The 16,760-nt window shown below is 61.4% G+C and overlaps 1 protein-coding gene across 4 annotated transcripts in view; it reads right to left on the bottom strand.

Annotated features, from left to right (window-relative positions):
- Nucleotides 1–684: 684 nt before the first annotated feature.
- Nucleotides 685–16,760, bottom strand: part of ELMO2 (engulfment and cell motility 2) — an 82,940-nt gene continuing 66,864 nt past the window's right edge. For all 4 annotated transcript variants that reach the window (XM_075917726.2, XM_075917724.2, XM_075917725.2 and 1 more), the window contains 7 exons: nucleotides 16,188–16,324; nucleotides 11,035–11,198; nucleotides 10,809–10,921; nucleotides 10,376–10,483; nucleotides 6,186–6,268; nucleotides 5,727–5,804; nucleotides 685–5,205 (listed from right to left, as the gene is read on the bottom strand). In XM_075917726.2, coding sequence (XP_075773841.2) covers nucleotides 5,005–5,205; nucleotides 5,727–5,804; nucleotides 6,186–6,268; nucleotides 10,376–10,483; nucleotides 10,809–10,921; nucleotides 11,035–11,198; nucleotides 16,188–16,324 — 884 coding nt within the window. In that variant the 3' untranslated portion in view covers nucleotides 685–5,004. The remainder of the gene's footprint in view (nucleotides 5,206–5,726; nucleotides 5,805–6,185; nucleotides 6,269–10,375; nucleotides 10,484–10,808; nucleotides 10,922–11,034; nucleotides 11,199–16,187; nucleotides 16,325–16,760) is intronic.

The following is a 16,760-nucleotide window of genomic DNA, read 5'->3' on the forward strand; positions in this document are numbered from 1 at the left end:
GCGGAACGCATGATCGGCGCCCCCGCCTGCATGGCCGTCAATGGATTGACGTCATCCTCGGGCGCCCCGGACGCCCTGTTGAAGGCGGCGCCGGCCGAGTCAGCCTATAGTCATGGGCCGCCCCTGAGGCTGAAGGATCTGTCTTAGCTTTGCGGAGATGCTTTTCATTGAAGCAGCAGCGCTTGGCACTCATCAGACTGGGTCAGCTCCGGTGATGGCCCAAGCTCCTTCAGGAATTCCAGCCTAGCCTCCCTACCCCTCGTCCTAGGCTTGAAGTTCCTGCAAATCTGGCGCTGCTCCTTCACATGTGCCTCTCCCAAGCCCTTCAGCAGCTATTGTGCGGGTCATTCGTTGGCACAGGCCCAGAGCAAGAAGCACATGACTTGAAACCTAGTGGTTTTCCATTTGTTTCCTCTCTCAACAGAACTAACCCTGTTACTGCCACTAAGAACCAGGCTAACTGTGCGCACAACGTTCACAAAGGCTGGAGAACTGCTCTGGGATACAGCAGAGTGCTGCTGACCGGAATGGACAGCATGGAGCTGAGCAGGACCAGGGACTGTGCTGCACTTTGGTACACAGCAGGAAGGGGAACTCAAGCCCCTGAGAGGAGCTGTTTGATGGCTGCTTGCTGGGTGCCAGACACCAAGAGGAGAATGCACAAAAGACTAATCAAGGCAAGAATATAACCACGTGGAATTTTATTTCCTACAGGAATTTGTTCAACTGTCTTAAATCTAAAATGCACCGGAGATGCTTTGGGGATAAGGCAGTAGCAGGGACAGAAGCTATTCCCCCCAGGTCCAACCAGACTTCCTCTCTGAGCCCTGCGTAAAGACGCCGCTAGACTGCGTGCTCCAGGTTGATCTCATGAGCATGGTTCCTGAAGAGGGAAGGGGGAGCAGAGGGAAAGGTATCTCAGTCCCGCCGGGCTTAGGACCCACGGATCTGATGTTACTTGGGCTCAAGCACTTGGGAAACAGATGGAGCAACAGTAACTGGTACACTGTCCTTGGCCAGTATGTCACAAAGCCTGAGCTCTCTGATGCTGAAGAGGAGGCAGCGATGTCGTCTCCAGAGTGGAGCTTGAGTCTGGGGAGAAACCCTGGTGTCTGTGGCAGCTGAGGACAGACCCGTTTTCTCTTTGGGGCTGGAGGATAGATTCTAAGGGATTTTAATGTTGCCCTGGAAGCTTTTGGGCTGTATAGTCTATTGTCCATCTTATCGGAAAGATAAGGGAGGACTGGGATGGTCTGCTGGACTTCTGCGGGAGCCCACGTGTTTGTCACTGTGACCATGTCATAGCAATGGTTGAGGGTATGGCTTGACCTGCCTGCATCTGTACCATCTAAATTGCCACAGAGAGCAGTTCTGGCAATTGGCTTGCCTTGCCCTCCTCCACCATCACTGCCAATTCCTGCCCACAGTTCTCTGGTAACTAGTCTTTCAATTTGATAACTTTCTCCCAGAGATGAAGTCATAGCCATTGAATAGAGCCTCTTGGTTTGCAAGCCTGAGTTACAGGTTCCTGGAGCGCACAAACAATCCAGCCTCATCAAATCTATGTTTTTCTTAGCACTGATGCTCGGGGTCCTTGTCTCTTTCGTTAGCAGCTGCCACCACCAAGGAACCAGGGGAGAGAGGCAGTACAAATGCTCATAACCTTTAGAGGAGATCAGTGCTGCCTTTCAGCTGATGTTCCTGAGGTTGAGGGGCAGGGTAAGAGCATGTTGTCTGCCCTATGGCTCCAGACTGGCTTTATCAGTCAGCAGAGCCACTCTGCCAGGGGCTGCCAATATCAAAGTATCTAGTAACTGGTAGGAACTTCCACACCCCTCCTTTGCCTGAACTTTAAGAGGAGATGTCGCCTCAATGGATTCTGATGAGCTGTGTGGACTTCTGGCACTCAGGTTCCCTCTCATTTCTCCATCCATATGCAGAATAAATTTTGTTCTGTGCACCAAGGCATGTGCAGCTGTGCACCATCTGTAGAAACTCATGCCGCCAACTGTGTCCGCTCTACTAATCAGCTGGGTGGCATTTGCATTTCTCCTGGGTGGCGGCCCAAGTGCTCAGCTTCCAGGGACACTGGCTGTGCCAAACTGCTTGCACAGCAGCCTTACCTGCTGCTGGGGACACTACAGCTTTCTGAAGTGATGGCTGCTCCATGACTTGTCGTGGGGAAGCCCCCCAAGTGACTGGCTTCCGCTTGTTCGGAACCCACGGTGGGTCAGGAGCACGAGGCTTCAGCGTGGTCTCAGTGACGGGAACGAGACGGTTGATGATGGGGCAGCACTGACAGGAGAGACACCCTATGGTGTTCAGAATGGCTCCTGATTGGGCCAGGGCCCCTTCCCAGGAGGCCAGTGCTGTGACTGTTCATTACCCACACTCCACACATCTCTGATGGAGCGGGCCAGGCCTCGGCCTTGGATGGGACAGTCGAAAGCGAGAGACCGGAGTGGAGGAATCAGAGATGGCAGAGGACAGAACCAGCTGGGCTGGGGGAGAGCCTCAGTACCACGCTGCCCAGGCTCGGGCTCTCATCAGAGGCTTGCTCTTGGCACCTGCCCTTGTGGCAGCTTGGGAGGCAGTGGGGTGGGGTTCCTGACAGTGCTGACTGCACCGTGCTCCGCCAGGGATCCTGGGACGCTGCGGCTACGCGGCTTCCTCGTGGCTGCTGAGAGCTGCTGGTTTTGCTACCGATTTCTTTACAGACTGGCACACGCTCTGGAGGCAGAGTCCCCCCAAACATCATGTACGTTGGCTACCTCTGCTCTGGCCCCAGCACGCCCCCCGCAGGTGGTACTGAGCGAGGGGCCATGCTGCTTCTTCCCTACTGGCAGGCGGGACCGGGCGCTTAGGGCACTCGGTGTGTGCGACCGGTCCCGTGGGGCTCATGTGACCGGCGGCCTCCATGAGCCTTGCCACTCGGGCTTACATACCTCGGTGCGGTTACATCCGTCACTTCCCTGGGATTCTCACAGGCTGGGTGGGTCACTGGCCCGCACGGACTCGAAACCTGAGCATGGCACTGCGCCAGCGCTGAGTCTGGTACCCAACGAGGAAACTGGTCCAAAACCTAAAGCCTTAAACTAGCTTTAGAACAAGCTCCAGCCCACTGAAACGTAATCCTTCGGAACAATCACAGGCTGTGCGTGCACAAAGGAGTGACAGCCAATCAGTCGTAAGAAGTGAGGGTGGGCAGTGCCGAGGGGAGAGTGGGGTCCTCTTCCCTGAGCCCCGTCCCCGTGTGTCACAAGCTGGGGGATACCGGGCAGCAGCAAGGGCTTTGGGAAGGGAGGGACAGCTCAGTGGTTTGAGCATTGGCCGGCTAAACCCAGGGTTGTGAGTCCAATCCTTGTGGAGGCCATTTAGGGATTTGGGGCAAAAATTTGTCAGGGATGGTACTTGGTCCTGCTGTGAAGGCAGGGGCCTGGACTCAAGGTCCCTTCCAGTTCTAGAAGATAGGCATCTCCATTAATTTAATTTTGGGCCTTCCCTCATCGCAGCCCCAGGAGCGGGTGCGACCCTGCCATCTGCTCTGCCCCACCCCACTGTGCTCGGCAGGAAGAGGAGTGCCCTGGCCCCAGTCGGCTCCCCTGCTGCAGGGCTCAGGGGAGCAGGCTGGGCGCTCCTCTTCCTGTCACAGTGGAGCAGGCTGTGGTGAGTGTGCCTGCATGCGGGGCCTGAACCCTGCTGCCGCCCTACCACGGACCTTCCCCCTCCAGGTATTCCCCCGGCTGGCCTGGGCCCTGTGGTTAACGGGGGAATGTCCTGTCCACAGGACAGTTGAGATGGCTGCCTGGGGGGCTGCCCCAAACCGTCCTAGGGATGGGACAGCCCCGCCCCCTCACAGCAGCGTGCAATGGTGTGTGGTGGCAGAGAGCACCCAAGCTGCACAAGGCACATGCAAACCTCTAGTAGAGGGGCCACGGGTAAGCCCTTGAAAAACACCACAACTCGGCTTGGATGTCCCTGGGGAAAGCGGCTGGCTTGAGAGTTTGTTCGGCTCACTAAGGGGCTGCTACAGTCACAGCCTCCTTGGCCCCAGGAGCCAGAGGGAAGGAGAAAAAGGCCGGAGAACATTAGCTCCCATATGATTCGCACTGCTCCATGAAGCCCAGGGAGAGCACACATTCCTGCTGGAAATGTCTTCTCACCTCTCCCTGTGCATGTGATCGGCTGAAGCTGCGAAGAAAACCTGACACCCTTGAACTACAGAAGCAACATCACTGGCTTGATGCTGGATCCTGGTGTTCCACGGACGGGTGGACGGACAGACAGGCAGACAAGGGGGCACTCACTACGTGTGGCAGGAAATAGGCTCTAGCGGACAAAGCATAAAGCTCGGGGCTGGGACTGGACTTGAACCCCATCTCACGTTGATCCTCTCAGTAGCGTGTGGACAAATCGTGACCTTCCTACGGCTGAGCTTCCCCGGCTCTCCGAGAAAAGGCTGCAGGATTAACATTAACGCTGTGAAGTGCCCCAAGGAGCGAAGTGCCATGGGTGTGGGAAGGGTTATTATTGATATGATGGTCATTCATACAGAATCATACAGTAATCAGTTAATGGGGATGCTGATGCCCCGGCTGTTCATGGGCGTCTGCTCCTCAGATACCAGTGTCACTCCTGTAGTGACTCCCTCTTTGTACATTTTCTGCTGCAGCAGCTGTCGGGCACCCAGTAGTTGTGTTAAGTTTTCTGGTAGGAGAAACAGTTCTGTGACTCAAGGGGCCAGGGCTCCTCCTCTTGCTCGGCAAATTCCTGCCCCAGGCCCATGCAGTGTTGCTGTTGAGGGAATGGGGTGCCTCCCCTTCTGGCTCTCACCCGTAAGGCAGGGTGTAAATAAGCAGCTGCACGCCTACTGGAAAGGCTGGTCATGGAGAGACACGGTGCCATGTTCAGAGCTGGTTCTGTACAAAGGAGCCCCCAAAACAATCCCCGGGGCTCCGAGGCTCTTCTGGAGCAGCTGTCCCCCCTTGGCCAGTGCCGCCTGTGTCAGCCATAGTGATAGACAAAGTTGTAGCTGCTGGGCTCCTTGGGGATGGGTGGCGGGGCCTCCGGGATCTGGATATTTTCCAGGTCCAAGAGTCTCAGCTTCATTTCCATGCTCAGCAGTGTGTCCAGGTCGCTCTTGGTTAGCTCACTGGACATGTCCTTCCCCAGCAGGGCGCTGAGCCCATCGATCCAGATGCAGTACTGTGAAGAACAAGCAGACAACTTGTACCCCTAGGCCTAAACCAGTGGGAATGTCCCCAGAGAGTCCCCACCCCGAAAGACCAGCACAAACCACAGGTGAGAACGTCCCTCTGGAGGCCTCCTGAAACCGGTGACACTAGCAAGAAATAAACGAGGAATCCAGCAAATGCAGTTAATTCATCGGGGGGGGGGGGGAATAATTCCAACCTCAGGGGAGGGAGAAGCAAGAATGGGGTCCCCCAGCGCGAGAGGGAGCAGGCAGTTGGACATGCGTTTGCAACGGGACACGGCAGCAGAAGAGGCTGCATTTCAGGCGTCACCTTTTCTGTTCATGGCCCACCAAGGACGAAGGGGAGTAGGTGAGAGCGGCACCAAGGGCTAGCAGGCAGCTGTTACAAAGAGGGGAGATTTCGCTTTTCAACAACATTTTGAAGAGCGAGACTGGTGCATCTTGGCCAAGCTTTGAAGGAAACTTGTTTTTCCCCATCTCCTCTTTGCAGCTTGGCAGCCTCGTTTCTTACCTCATACTTATTAGGTGCAATGAAGTTCAGCGTCTCGTCAGGATCATACAGTATTGAGAAGGCCAATTCCAACACTTCCTGCAGGAAGAAGTTTTTACTCAGCAGCTGGACAGTTTCTTTCTGCTACACCAACAATATGGGGGGGGAGGGGGGCTGCCAGCTGCAGCCTCAGGCACTTGCACAATGCAGCACTGTGCCCCAGGCACCGCCTCACTATGCCACCAGCCCCAGGGCACCTGGCCAGTCACAGAACAAGGAGGGTGGGAGGGATTCTAGGAGTGACACAGTAAAGAGACCAGGGACAGCGAAGTTGGTGTAGGGGCGCCCGACGAGGCTGGGCCCACGTGTAAATGGTTCCCAGACAGCTGCCATTTAGTGCTCTTGTTTCTGCTGCTTCCACCCTCCCGAGAACTGCTTATCAGCTGAAGGAATGTGCCAAGGAACGGAGGGAGCAATTACCTTGTTCTGCTTCAATGCACTTTTCTCCTTCATGTGCGGGCAGTCCTTCCCCGTCACTATGGCCTTGATGTCTGCTATAGGGACTAGGAGGGAAAGTCACAAACAGGAGAGACTCTGACCATGAAGAGATAGGGCTTTAGCTTGACATTACAGGTGCACAGCCCCGTGTCCATCTGTCTGTCCACAGGCTTCTCTATAGCCTCCATTACCAGACTGTCTGAGCCCCGCAAACCCAGCTCCTGGGGTGGGAAGTCCCAAGGACACAGGCTGATGGAAAGGCCAGTAACTGAATTCAGATCTCGAGTACCGGGCAGTGCTGTAGTCACTAGACCAAAGGCAGGCAATCATTTCTTATGGGGGCCACTCCAAGATTTGGAAAGCGGTCAAGGGCCACACTCTTCCATGATACTAGTGGAGAGATGCGGGGGCTGGGATGCAGGCTGGGTGCAGAAGGGAGCTTGGGGTGAAGGATTGGGGTGCAGGAGGAGGTGTGGGGTTTGGGGGGGAGCTTAGGTGAAGTAGACAGTTGTGACCGAGGGCAGGGGACTGGGGTGCAGGAGGAGGTGCGGGAGTCTGAGTTGTGACCTAGGGTGGGGGGGGGTTGTGACCAAGGGTGGGGGGGGTTGTACCCGAGGGGATTGGGGTGCAGGAGGAGGTGTGGGGTCTGAGTTGTGACCTAAGGTGGGGGGGTGGTGACCGAGGGTAAGGGGGGGTTGTGACCGAGGGCAGGGGGGGGTTGTGACCTAGGGTGTGGGGGAGGTTGTGCCCAAGGGTGCAGGGGACGGATGGAGCTGGGTCCGGTGGCGTGGAGGCCGCGTGCAGCCCTGCGTTAGACCCTCCTCCCGCCTGAGAGGGGACGGATGGAGCTGGGTCCGGTGGCGTGGAGGCCGCGTGCAGCCCTGCGTTAGACCCTCCTCCCGCCTGAGAGGGGACGGATGGAGCTGGGTCCGGTGGCGTGGAGGCCGCGTGCAGCCCTGCGTTAGACCCTCCCCCCGCCTGAGAGGGGACGGATGGAGCTGGGTCCGGTGGCGTGGAGGCTGCGTGCAGCCCTGCGTTAGACCCTCCTCCCGCCTGAGAGGGGACGGATGGAGCTGGGTCCGGTGGCGTGGAGGCCGCGTGCAGCCCTGTGTTAGACCCTCCTCCCGCCTGAGATGGGACGGATGGAGCTGGGTCCGGTGGCGTGGAGGGCGCGTGCAGCCCTGCGTTAGACCCTCCTCCCGCCTGAGATGGGACGGATGGAGCTGGGTCCGGTGGCGTGGAGGCTGCGTGCAGCCCTGCGTTAGACCCTCCTCCCGCCTGAGAGGGGACGGATGGAGCTGGGTCCGGTGGCGTGGAGGGCGCGTGCAGCCCTGCGTTAGACCCTCCTCCCGCCTGAGACGGGACGGATGGAGCTGGGTCCGGTGGCGTGGAGGGCGCGTGCAGCCCTGCGTTAGACCCTCCTCCCGCCTGAGATGGGACGGATGGAGCTGGGTCCGGTGGCGTGGAGGCCGCGTGCAGCCCTGCGTTAGACGCTCCTCCCGCCTGAGAGGGGACGGATGGAGCTGGGTCCGGTGGCGTGGAGGCCGCGTGCAGCCCTGCGTTAGACCCTCCCCCCGCCTGAGACGGGACGGATGGAGCTGGGTCCGGTGGCGTGGAGGCCGCGTGCAGCCCTGCGTTAGACCCTCCCCCCGCCTGAGACGGGACGGATGGAGCTGGGTCCGGTGGCGTGGAGGGCGCGTGCAGCCCTGTGTTAGACCCTCCTCCCGCCTGAGAGGGGACGGATGGAGCTGGGTCCGGTGGCGTGGAGGCCGCGTGCAGCCCTGCGTTAGACGCTCCTCCCGCCTGAGAGGGGACGGATGGAGCTGGGTCCGGTGGCGTGGAGGCCGCGTGCAGCCCTGCGTTAGACCCTCCCCCCGCCTGAGACGGGACGGATGGAGCTGGGTCCGGTGGCGTGGAGGCCGCGTGCAGCCCTGCGTTAGACCCTCCCCCCGCCTGAGACGGGACGGATGGAGCTGGGTCCGGTGGCGTGGAGGGCGCGTGCAGCCCTGTGTTAGACCCTCCTCCCGCCTGAGAGGGGACGGATGGAGCTGGGTCCGGTGGCGTGGAGGCCGCGTGCAGCCCTGCGTTAGACCCTCCCCCCGCCTGAGAGGGGACGGATGGAGCTGGGTCCGGTGGCGTGGAGGCCGCGTGCAGCCCTGCGTTAGACCCTCCTCCCGCCTGAGAGGGGACGGATGGAGCTGGGTCCGGTGGCGTGGAGGCCGCGTGCAGCCCTGCGTTAGACCCTCCCCCCGCCTGAGAGGGGACGGATGGAGCTGGGTCCGGTGGCGTGGAGGCCGCGTGCAGCCCTGCGTTAGACCCTCCTCCCGCCTGAGAGGGGACGGATGGAGCTGGGTCCGGTGGCGTGGAGGCCGCGTGCAGCCCTGCGTTAGACCCTCCTCCCGCCTGAGACGGGACGGATGGAGCTGGGTCCGGTGGCGTGGAGGGCGCGTGCAGCCCTGCGTTAGACCCTCCCCCCGCCTGAGAGGGGACGGATGGAGCTGGGTCCGGTGGCGTGGAGGCCGCGTGCAGCCCTGCGTTAGACCCTCCCCCCGCCTGAGACGGGACGGATGGAGCTGGGTCCGGTGGCGTGGAGGCCGCGTGCAGCCCTGCGTTAGACCCTCCCCCCGCCTGAGAGGGGACGGATGGAGCTGGGTCCAGTGGCGTGGAGGCCGCGTGCAGCCCTGTGTTAGACCCTCCCCCCGCCTGAGAGGGGACGGATGGAGCTGGGTCCGGTGGCGTGGAGGGCGCGTGCAGCCCTGCGTTAGACCCTCCTCCCGCCTGAGAGGGGACGGATGGAGCTGGGGCCGGTGGCGTGGAGGCCGCGTGCACCCCTGCGTTAGACCCTCCCCCCGCCTGAGAGGGGACGGATGGAGCTGGGTCCGGTGGCGTGGAGGGCGTGTACAGCCCTGCGTTAGACCCTCCCCCCGCCTGAGAGGGGACGGATGGAGCTGGGTCCGGTGGCGTGGAGGCCGCGTGCAGCCCTGCGTTAGACCCTCCCCCCGCCTGAGAGGGGACGGATGGAGCTGGGTCCGGTGGCGTGGAGGGCGCGTGCAGCCCTGCGTTAGACCCTCCCCCCGCCTGAGAGGGGACGGATGGAGCTGGGTCCGGTGGCGTGGAGGGCGCGTGCAGCCCTGCGTTAGACCCTCCTCCCGCCTGAGATGGGACGGATGGAGCTGGGTCCGGTGGCGTGGAGGCCGCGTGCAGCCCTGCGTTAGACCCTCCTCCCGCCTGAGAGGGGACGGATGGAGCTGGGTCCGGTGGCGTGGAGGCCGCGTGCAGCCCTGCGTTAGACCCTCCCCCCGCCTGAGAGGGGACGGATGGAGCTGGGTCCGGTGGCGTGGAGGCCGCGTGCAGCCCTGCGTTAGACCCTCCTCCCGCCTGAGACGGGACGGATGGAGCTGGGTCCGGTGGCGTGGAGGGCGCGTGCAGCCCTGCGTTAGACCCTCCTCCCGCCTGAGAGGGGACGGATGGAGCTGGGTCCGGTGGCGTGGAGGCCGCGTGCAGCCCTGCGTTAGACCCTCCCCCCGCCTGAGACGGGACGGATGGAGCTGGGTCCGGTGGCGTGGAGGCCGCGTGCAGCCCTGCGTTAGACCCTCCTCCCGCCTGAGATGGGACGGATGGAGCTGGGTCCGGTGGCGTGGAGGCCGCGTGCAGCCCTGCGTTAGACCCTCCCCCCGCCTGAGAGGGGACGGATGGAGCTGGGTCCGGTGGCGTGGAGGGCGCGTGCAGCCCTGCGTTAGACCCTCCTCCCGCCTGAGAGGGGACGGATGGAGCTGGGTCCGGTGGCGTGGAGGGCGCGTGCAGCCCTGCGTTAGACCCTGCCCCGCCTGAGAGGGGACGGATGGAGCTGGGTCCGGTGGCGTGGAGGGCGCGTGCAGCCCTGCGTTAGACCCTGCCCCGCCTGAGAGGGGACGGATGGAGCTGGGTCCGGTGGCGTGGAGGGCGCGTGCAGCCCTGCGTTAGACCCTCCTCCCGCCTGAGACGGGACGGATGGAGCTGGGTCCGGTGGCGTGGAGGCCGCGTGCAGCCCTGCGTTAGACCCTCCTCCCGCCTGAGAGGGGACGGATGGAGCTGGGTCCGGTGGCGTGGAGGCCGCGTGCAGCCCTGCGTTAGACCCTCCCCCCGCCTGAGAGGGGACGGTCTGCAGTGGCAGAGCGATAGCCCCGACCTACTCTTCTCCTGCAGAGACTCGAAGGTCACTTCGCCCTGGGCATTGTCGTCCAGGTCTCCGTAGTGCAGGACCTTGTGGTTGAGAGCCAGACGACAGTACCAGAACCTCTCTGGAACACACAACACACAGCACGGCCTGAGCGCCGGGCAGCCCTCTGCAGCCGGGGTCCCCTGCTGGGCGCCACGGGGCGGGGCGCGCACGTGCCCACAGGGATGGCTCGGGCCGGCCCTGGTCGTTTGGCGGGTGCACGAGCGCCCCGGTGGGGACCACTGCTCCTGAGCCCCACTAGCTCAGTCGCCGCACAGTGCCATCTGCTGGCTGGCACAAGCATTGCCGTGTCCAGTCGGAATGCACCCGTCCCAGCCTCTCGGCTGGTGTAGCAACCCTGGGTATCCATCCCCTTCCCCAGGCTGGGGAGCTGCAGGAGACCCCACCTTGTCTCCTGCGATTCCCAATTTTCCGGAAGCTGCTTCCCTCGCAGAGCCGGTTCAGACGCTGCTGTTTGATCAGCTCCAGGATCTCAGGCTGGATTTTCTCTCTCAGCTCCCTGGAGATCAAAGACAAGTGAGTGAACAGGCACCTAGGGGGAGCAGCCAGCAGTTCAATGCAAGGGGGGCTAACACGTCTGTGGGGAAGGGAGCTGCCCCGTCAGGCACTTACACAATGGGCGGTGACTGGAAGTCATCTTGGCTCATCCTCTCCGACTGGCGCAGCCGCAAGATCTCCGAGTAGCTCAGGCTGCGCAGCTTGCTCTTGAACTGGTCTAGTGAGTTGGGTTTGGAGGGCAGGGCTCGGGTGATCTGCTCACGTACGACCTGCATCACCTAAGGGGACGGGGACCGAAACAGTTACCTGCCTCCTTGCCTCTCGTTCTTCAGGGTGCTCTGCTCATCACCAGTCCAGCAGGTGTGCGCGGGCGCCACATGCACAGTCGCTGGGAGGGCTTTACCTGAGTGGTACCGTCAGGCCGGCTCTGCAGCCCCATGCAGTGCTGCCTTCACAGCAGCGTCCATGGGACGCTGTCGACTCGCCGCCTGCCCAGTTCCTTCTGGCTGGAATGCTCCGACGGGGCAGAGGCCGGTGGGGTTCCGAATGGACGGGAGCAGCACATCGTAAGAACAACCATGGTGAGAGACAGGGAACAGCTTTTCTCCCAGTGACTGCTCATGTCCATTCCTGTAGGTGACGCGCAGGAAGTTCCCTGGGAGGAGGGGCAGAGTTCGCTTCCCTGGGTGGTGACGCAGTGAAACGTGGGGTGTGCATGGAGCCCCTTGTTGCCACCTGGCACACCCCCTGGACCAGGGCGTGCATGAGGAAGGCTGCGGATGAAGCCTGCGCTCTTGTAGAATGCGCTGCCAGTGGGGGCGTGGGACTTGCACCCGGTCACAGCATGTCCTGAGGCAGGCCATGATCCACAGCGACATGCACTGGGTGAAATGGGGAGCCCTTATCCTCTAGGCAACTGCACTCAATGTAGAAAGCTGGGACCCAGCTGATGTCCAGGGAATGGAGCAGTCACTCTGCTACTGGCCTGCAGCTTCAGGAAGAACAGGCAAGAATCCGCCCGGTTCACATGAAACTGGGCGACCCCCTAGGGGAGAAATGCCAGGTGGGCATGAGCGGTGGGTGAAGGCAGAGCTGGGGGAGACAACCCCCAGTTCCACCCCCAGCCTTGCCCCTTCTTCCCAGGCCCCGCCCCCACAGGAGCCAAGCTGCTCCCTGCCCCGCCCCTTGGAGCGGTGGAACGGCACATGGCCCGGCCCCGGAACACAGGAAGGAAGGACGGTGCCCGGCCCCAGCCTCCCTGGCCTGGAGGGGGCAGGCACTTGGGGTAGCAACACTCCGCGGGCGTTGTGGGGGCAGAGTGCAGACAGGGCCAGGCTGGCACTTAGGGGAAGAGCCTCCCCCGCCTCGCACACCCAGCACCCTGCAGTGAGAGTGTAGCTGCCCCATCTCCTTATAAGAGATGCTGCAGGGAGGCTCCTTCTGGACAATGTTACTGTCACCACCTCCCAAGACAAACGTGGTGGAGGGCAGGTGGCCAAGGGCTCAGAGGGAGGGGCAGTGAGCCTGGGCAGAACGAGGCGCAGGCCCACTGGGGAGCAGAGTCTGTCGAGTCCCTTAAGGAATTGTGCAATCAAGGGATCTGCAAATACCAATCTACCCTGTGTCCCTGGGCGTAAGGCCGAGATGGCAGCCAGGCACCTTACAGAGGATGTTGCCAGCTCTTGCTGCCTGAGGTCCAGCGAGCAGTCCAAAACCAGGGGGACTGTGGCAAGCTGAGGGGCAGTCCCTCTCTGCTAGGACCAAATAGTACATCACTGCCACGCTGACAGCCCCAGCGGGTGCATCCTGAACGGACTGCGCTGGCCGCTGACCACACAGCGTAGGAACCATTTGTGGGCTGGGAACAGGGAAACCTGGGACTACATGTCTCCCACATCCAGGGCAGTGTGCCAGGCCCTGGATCCAGGGCAGGAATGGTGGAGGTTAGGAGACCATGCAGACGTGTGTTTTCTTGAGGAATGCGCTGAGGTCTCCCAGATCAGGAGATATGGGAGTAAAGTCCCCTGCTCGCGAACTCCTGAGCGATCTCCTCTCTCACCTCCACAGTGAGGAGCGATTGCACCTCCTGCAGGAGTTGCTCATGAGCAGGGTCCCTTACGAGGGACGGGAGGGCAGCAGAGAACAGAACTGGACGGCGTATCCCACCCCTACCATGCTCGGGACCCAGCGGTCTGAGGCAGGCTGGGCCCAGGCACGGCAGACAGCTCACAAAGGGAGGGTAAGGGTCCAGACTGGGTTCTGGAGCTCCGTCCTCAGGTGCACCTTCCAAAGTTAAGCTTTGGCCCTAGGGGCTGTTTGGAGGAGGCACCTCCGAGTATTCCTGCCACTTCTATTGGAGTCCTGTCTCTGGGGTCTGGAACAGAAGTGGGAGGGGGCTGTGGCTGGAAGGGCTTCCTGGGGGTGCGGATCCCCAGGGATTTTAATGTTGCTGGCAAATCTTTTCGGCTTTGCAAGCCGGAATCACTGATCTCTGTGGACAGCCCCGCATGGCGAATGGGCAGATCCCGGACGGCGTTCTTGAGCTCTGGGGATAAACCTGACACCTGCAACCAGGGACTGCGTCTCCCGGTGATCTCTGTGGCCGTGGGACAGGCCACGCAGTCAGCTAAGTCCAAAGCAGCTTGGAGAGAGATTCTGCATAGTACTTTGTCCTCCTCACTGAGCGCTGAAAACTGGGGGCAAGAGGGAGCAGCTCCGGATTTTGGCTCACATTCCCAGGGCTTGAAGGGGCTGTGGCTGAGCACTGCCTGCTCGTTAGCTACACGGAACACACGTTATGTCCCAAAAAGTGCAGCTTTCTTGCATCCTCTGACTTAGGAGCAGGCCCAGGCTGGTCCTGCTGCTCCTTGCAGTTAGATGCATTGACCACTAACGTCCCAGGCTTGCAGGTGTGTGAAAAACTGCGTATAACCTATCTAGGGTACAAAATACCCCCTTTAGCTCCCCTGGCTGTGGTGGTCTGGCTGGAGACCTGGGGCTGCCAGAGCACCTTTGTGGTGGTTTGTATGGTCTTTGTGGGGGGCAAGGCCTCCTTGGAAGGACCCTCTGGGGCAAGAATGTCCACCATTAGGACAGTCCTGTGCCTGGAGAGGTACGTTTTGGGCCACCCGCTAAAGAAGGTCCTGATAGGCTCTGGTGAGGTGGTGCAACCTCGTGGGCCGGTGCTGGGGCCGTTGTTGCCGGCAGGCCTCGTGGGCCGGTGCTGGGGCCGTTGTTGCCGGCAGGCCTCGTGGGCCGGTGCTGGGGCCGTTGTTGCCGGCAGGCCTCGTGGGCCGGTGCTGGGGCCGTTGTTGCCGGCAGGCCTCGTGGGCCGGTGCTGGGGCCGTTGTTGCCGGCAGGCCTCGTGGGCCGGTGCTGGGGCCGTTGTTGCCGGCAGGCCTCGTGGGTCGGTGCTGGGGCCGTTGTTGCCGGCAGGCCTCGTGGGCCGGTGCTGGTGCCGTTGCTGCCGGCAGGCCTCGTGGGCCGGTGCTGGGGCTGTTGTTGCCGGCAGGCCTCGTGGGCCGGTGCTGGGGCTGTTGTTGCCGGCAGGCCTCGTGGGCCGGTGCTGGGGCCGTTGTTGCCGGCAGGCCTCGTGGGCCGGTGCTGGGGCCGTTGTTGCCGGCAGGCCTCGTGGGCCGGTGCTGGGGCCGTTGTTGCCGGCAGGCCTCGTGGGCCGGTGCTGGGGCCGTTGTTGCCGGCAGGCCTCGTGGGCCGGTGCTGGGGCCGTTGTTGCCGGCAGGCCTCGTGGGCCGGTGCTGGGGCCGTTGTTGCCGGCAGGCCTCGTGGGCCGGTGCTGGGGCCGTTGTTGCCGGCAGGCCTCGTGGGCCGGTGCTGGGGCCGTTGTTGCCGGCAGGCCTCGTGGGCCGGTGCTGGGGCCGTTGTTGCCGGCAGGCCTCGTGGGCCGGTGCTGGGGCCGTTGTTGCCGGCAGGCCTCGTGGGCCGGTGCTGGGGCCGTTGTTGCCGGCAGGCCTCGTGGGCCGGTGCTGGGGCCGTTGTTGCCGGCAGGCCTCGTGGGCCGGTGCTGGTGTCCCGCCGCCAGGGACTGTACAGACAGGGCTGCTGGGTCCTGCGCGGCCTCAAAGGTATCAGGTGTAAATGGAAGCTCAGTGTCCTGGAGGGGAACCTGAGAGCACTGGAGGGGACAGCGGCGCTGGAGTCGACAGTGCTGGGAGCTCAGAGCCACTCTGGGGGTGCCCCTATGTCGAGTGTGCCCCACAAGTATCGCCGTGCGGCGCCCTGGTGGGGGACTGATCCCTGTCTGCCTTCTCTCCCTGGTGGCCCAGGGACTGTGAGCAGTGCCGCGTGCTCAACCCGGCCTCGTGAGCGGGGGAGCTGTGCCGGCGGCAGGGCTGCCTCTTGGGACGTGAGGCGCTCCACATGGAAGCCAGCGCCTGCTGTCACCACTGCCAGTCCTGGTGCCAGCTGGGCAGTCTCCTTCCTTCCTTGTCGTAGGCCTAGAGCTCTCTCGGGGTGATGGCTCTCCCCACAGCACTTGCAGCACAGGTTTTCCACGGCTCTCACAGGACTTAAAGCCCTGAGCCCAGGCACGCCCTGGTCAGGTGAACTCACAAGGGCAGGAACCAATATTCCCTCTCACCTTTTTCATCCAAGTGTGGAATAACGTTATGTGCACTGAGGCGCACCAGCAGCAGAAACCCAATCCTAGCTGGGGGCGCTCTGCTAATCAGCTGGGCGGTGCCCGGATCTCTCCTGAGCAGCCGCACAAGCGCTCAGCTTACAGGGAACACTGGAGGTGGGCCCCCTGCAACACAGCTCATACCTAAAGAGCTATTTAAACCAGCTAGGGTAAGGAAGTCGGCAAAGCAGAGACTGGCATCATTGCAACAACCGTCCTGAGGTCAGCAGTGTCCTATCCAACCTGCCATGAGGGCAGCACTCCAGAGGGCCCCCAGCCTACCCAAGGGGACCGATGCAGCACACACACGCCTATGGGAATGGACAGGAGCAATCACTCCAAGTAGGCAGATTCTATTCCTGCCATCCATGGGAGCTGGGATCCGGGGCTGAACTCGGCCAGAGGCTGCAAGGGACAGACACAGAGGGAGCGGTCGGGGGCACTTCTGATGGGGGGTTTGACGCATCAGGGCAGGGAAAGCAGAGGTCACAGGGCCACTTCCAATCACCCCCTTCTCTGCAATCAGACTCCTACAAGCACCCACTGGCCCGCACCTCGCTGAGTAACGAGCCCATGCACTTTCCCAGTCCCGTACAGAGCCCTTCCCAAGGCCGATTCCCATCATCCTGACCTTGTTGAAATCCTCCGCCGTTGCTCTCATCTCCTTCCAGGTCTTGTTCAGCAGCTGGATGCAGATAGCAAAGAGCTCCTCGAATGCTCGGTCATGGGTGAAGAACATGGGGTGGTAGTCATTCCGGCCCTCGTTGGCTTCAGGGGTAGAGAAGGAAACTAGGTGAGTGTCTAAGGAGCTAGGGCAGATCCTGGTGCTTGTGAGAAGAACTAAGGCCAGGTCTACACTCAAGGGGGAGATTGAATTAAGATGTGCAACTCCCCACAGCGGGAGGCCAATGGGAACAAACGCTCCTGTTGGCTTCCCTTACTCTTCACAGGGGCAGGGGCACTGGCCACCAAAGGAGGTGCCCTCGGAGTTCAATTTAGCATGTCTTTACTAGACCTGCTAAATTGAACTTCGGAAACATGGATCTTCCCCAGAGTGAAGACATGGCCTAAGCTTGTTATAACTGGAGCAGCATGATGGTGTGTGTAATATACACATCTGACCCTAACACACGATGGTAGCCAAGTAGTTGTAACACCAATTATTGTGTTATTTGATGTTGTGGTCAATTCATATGCTATTTCA

The sequence above is a fragment of the Pelodiscus sinensis genome, chromosome 17, assembly GCF_052426305.1.
Source record: "Pelodiscus sinensis isolate ZL-2025 chromosome 17, ASM5242630v1, whole genome shotgun sequence".
Lineage (NCBI taxonomy): Eukaryota > Metazoa > Chordata > Testudines > Trionychidae > Pelodiscus > Pelodiscus sinensis.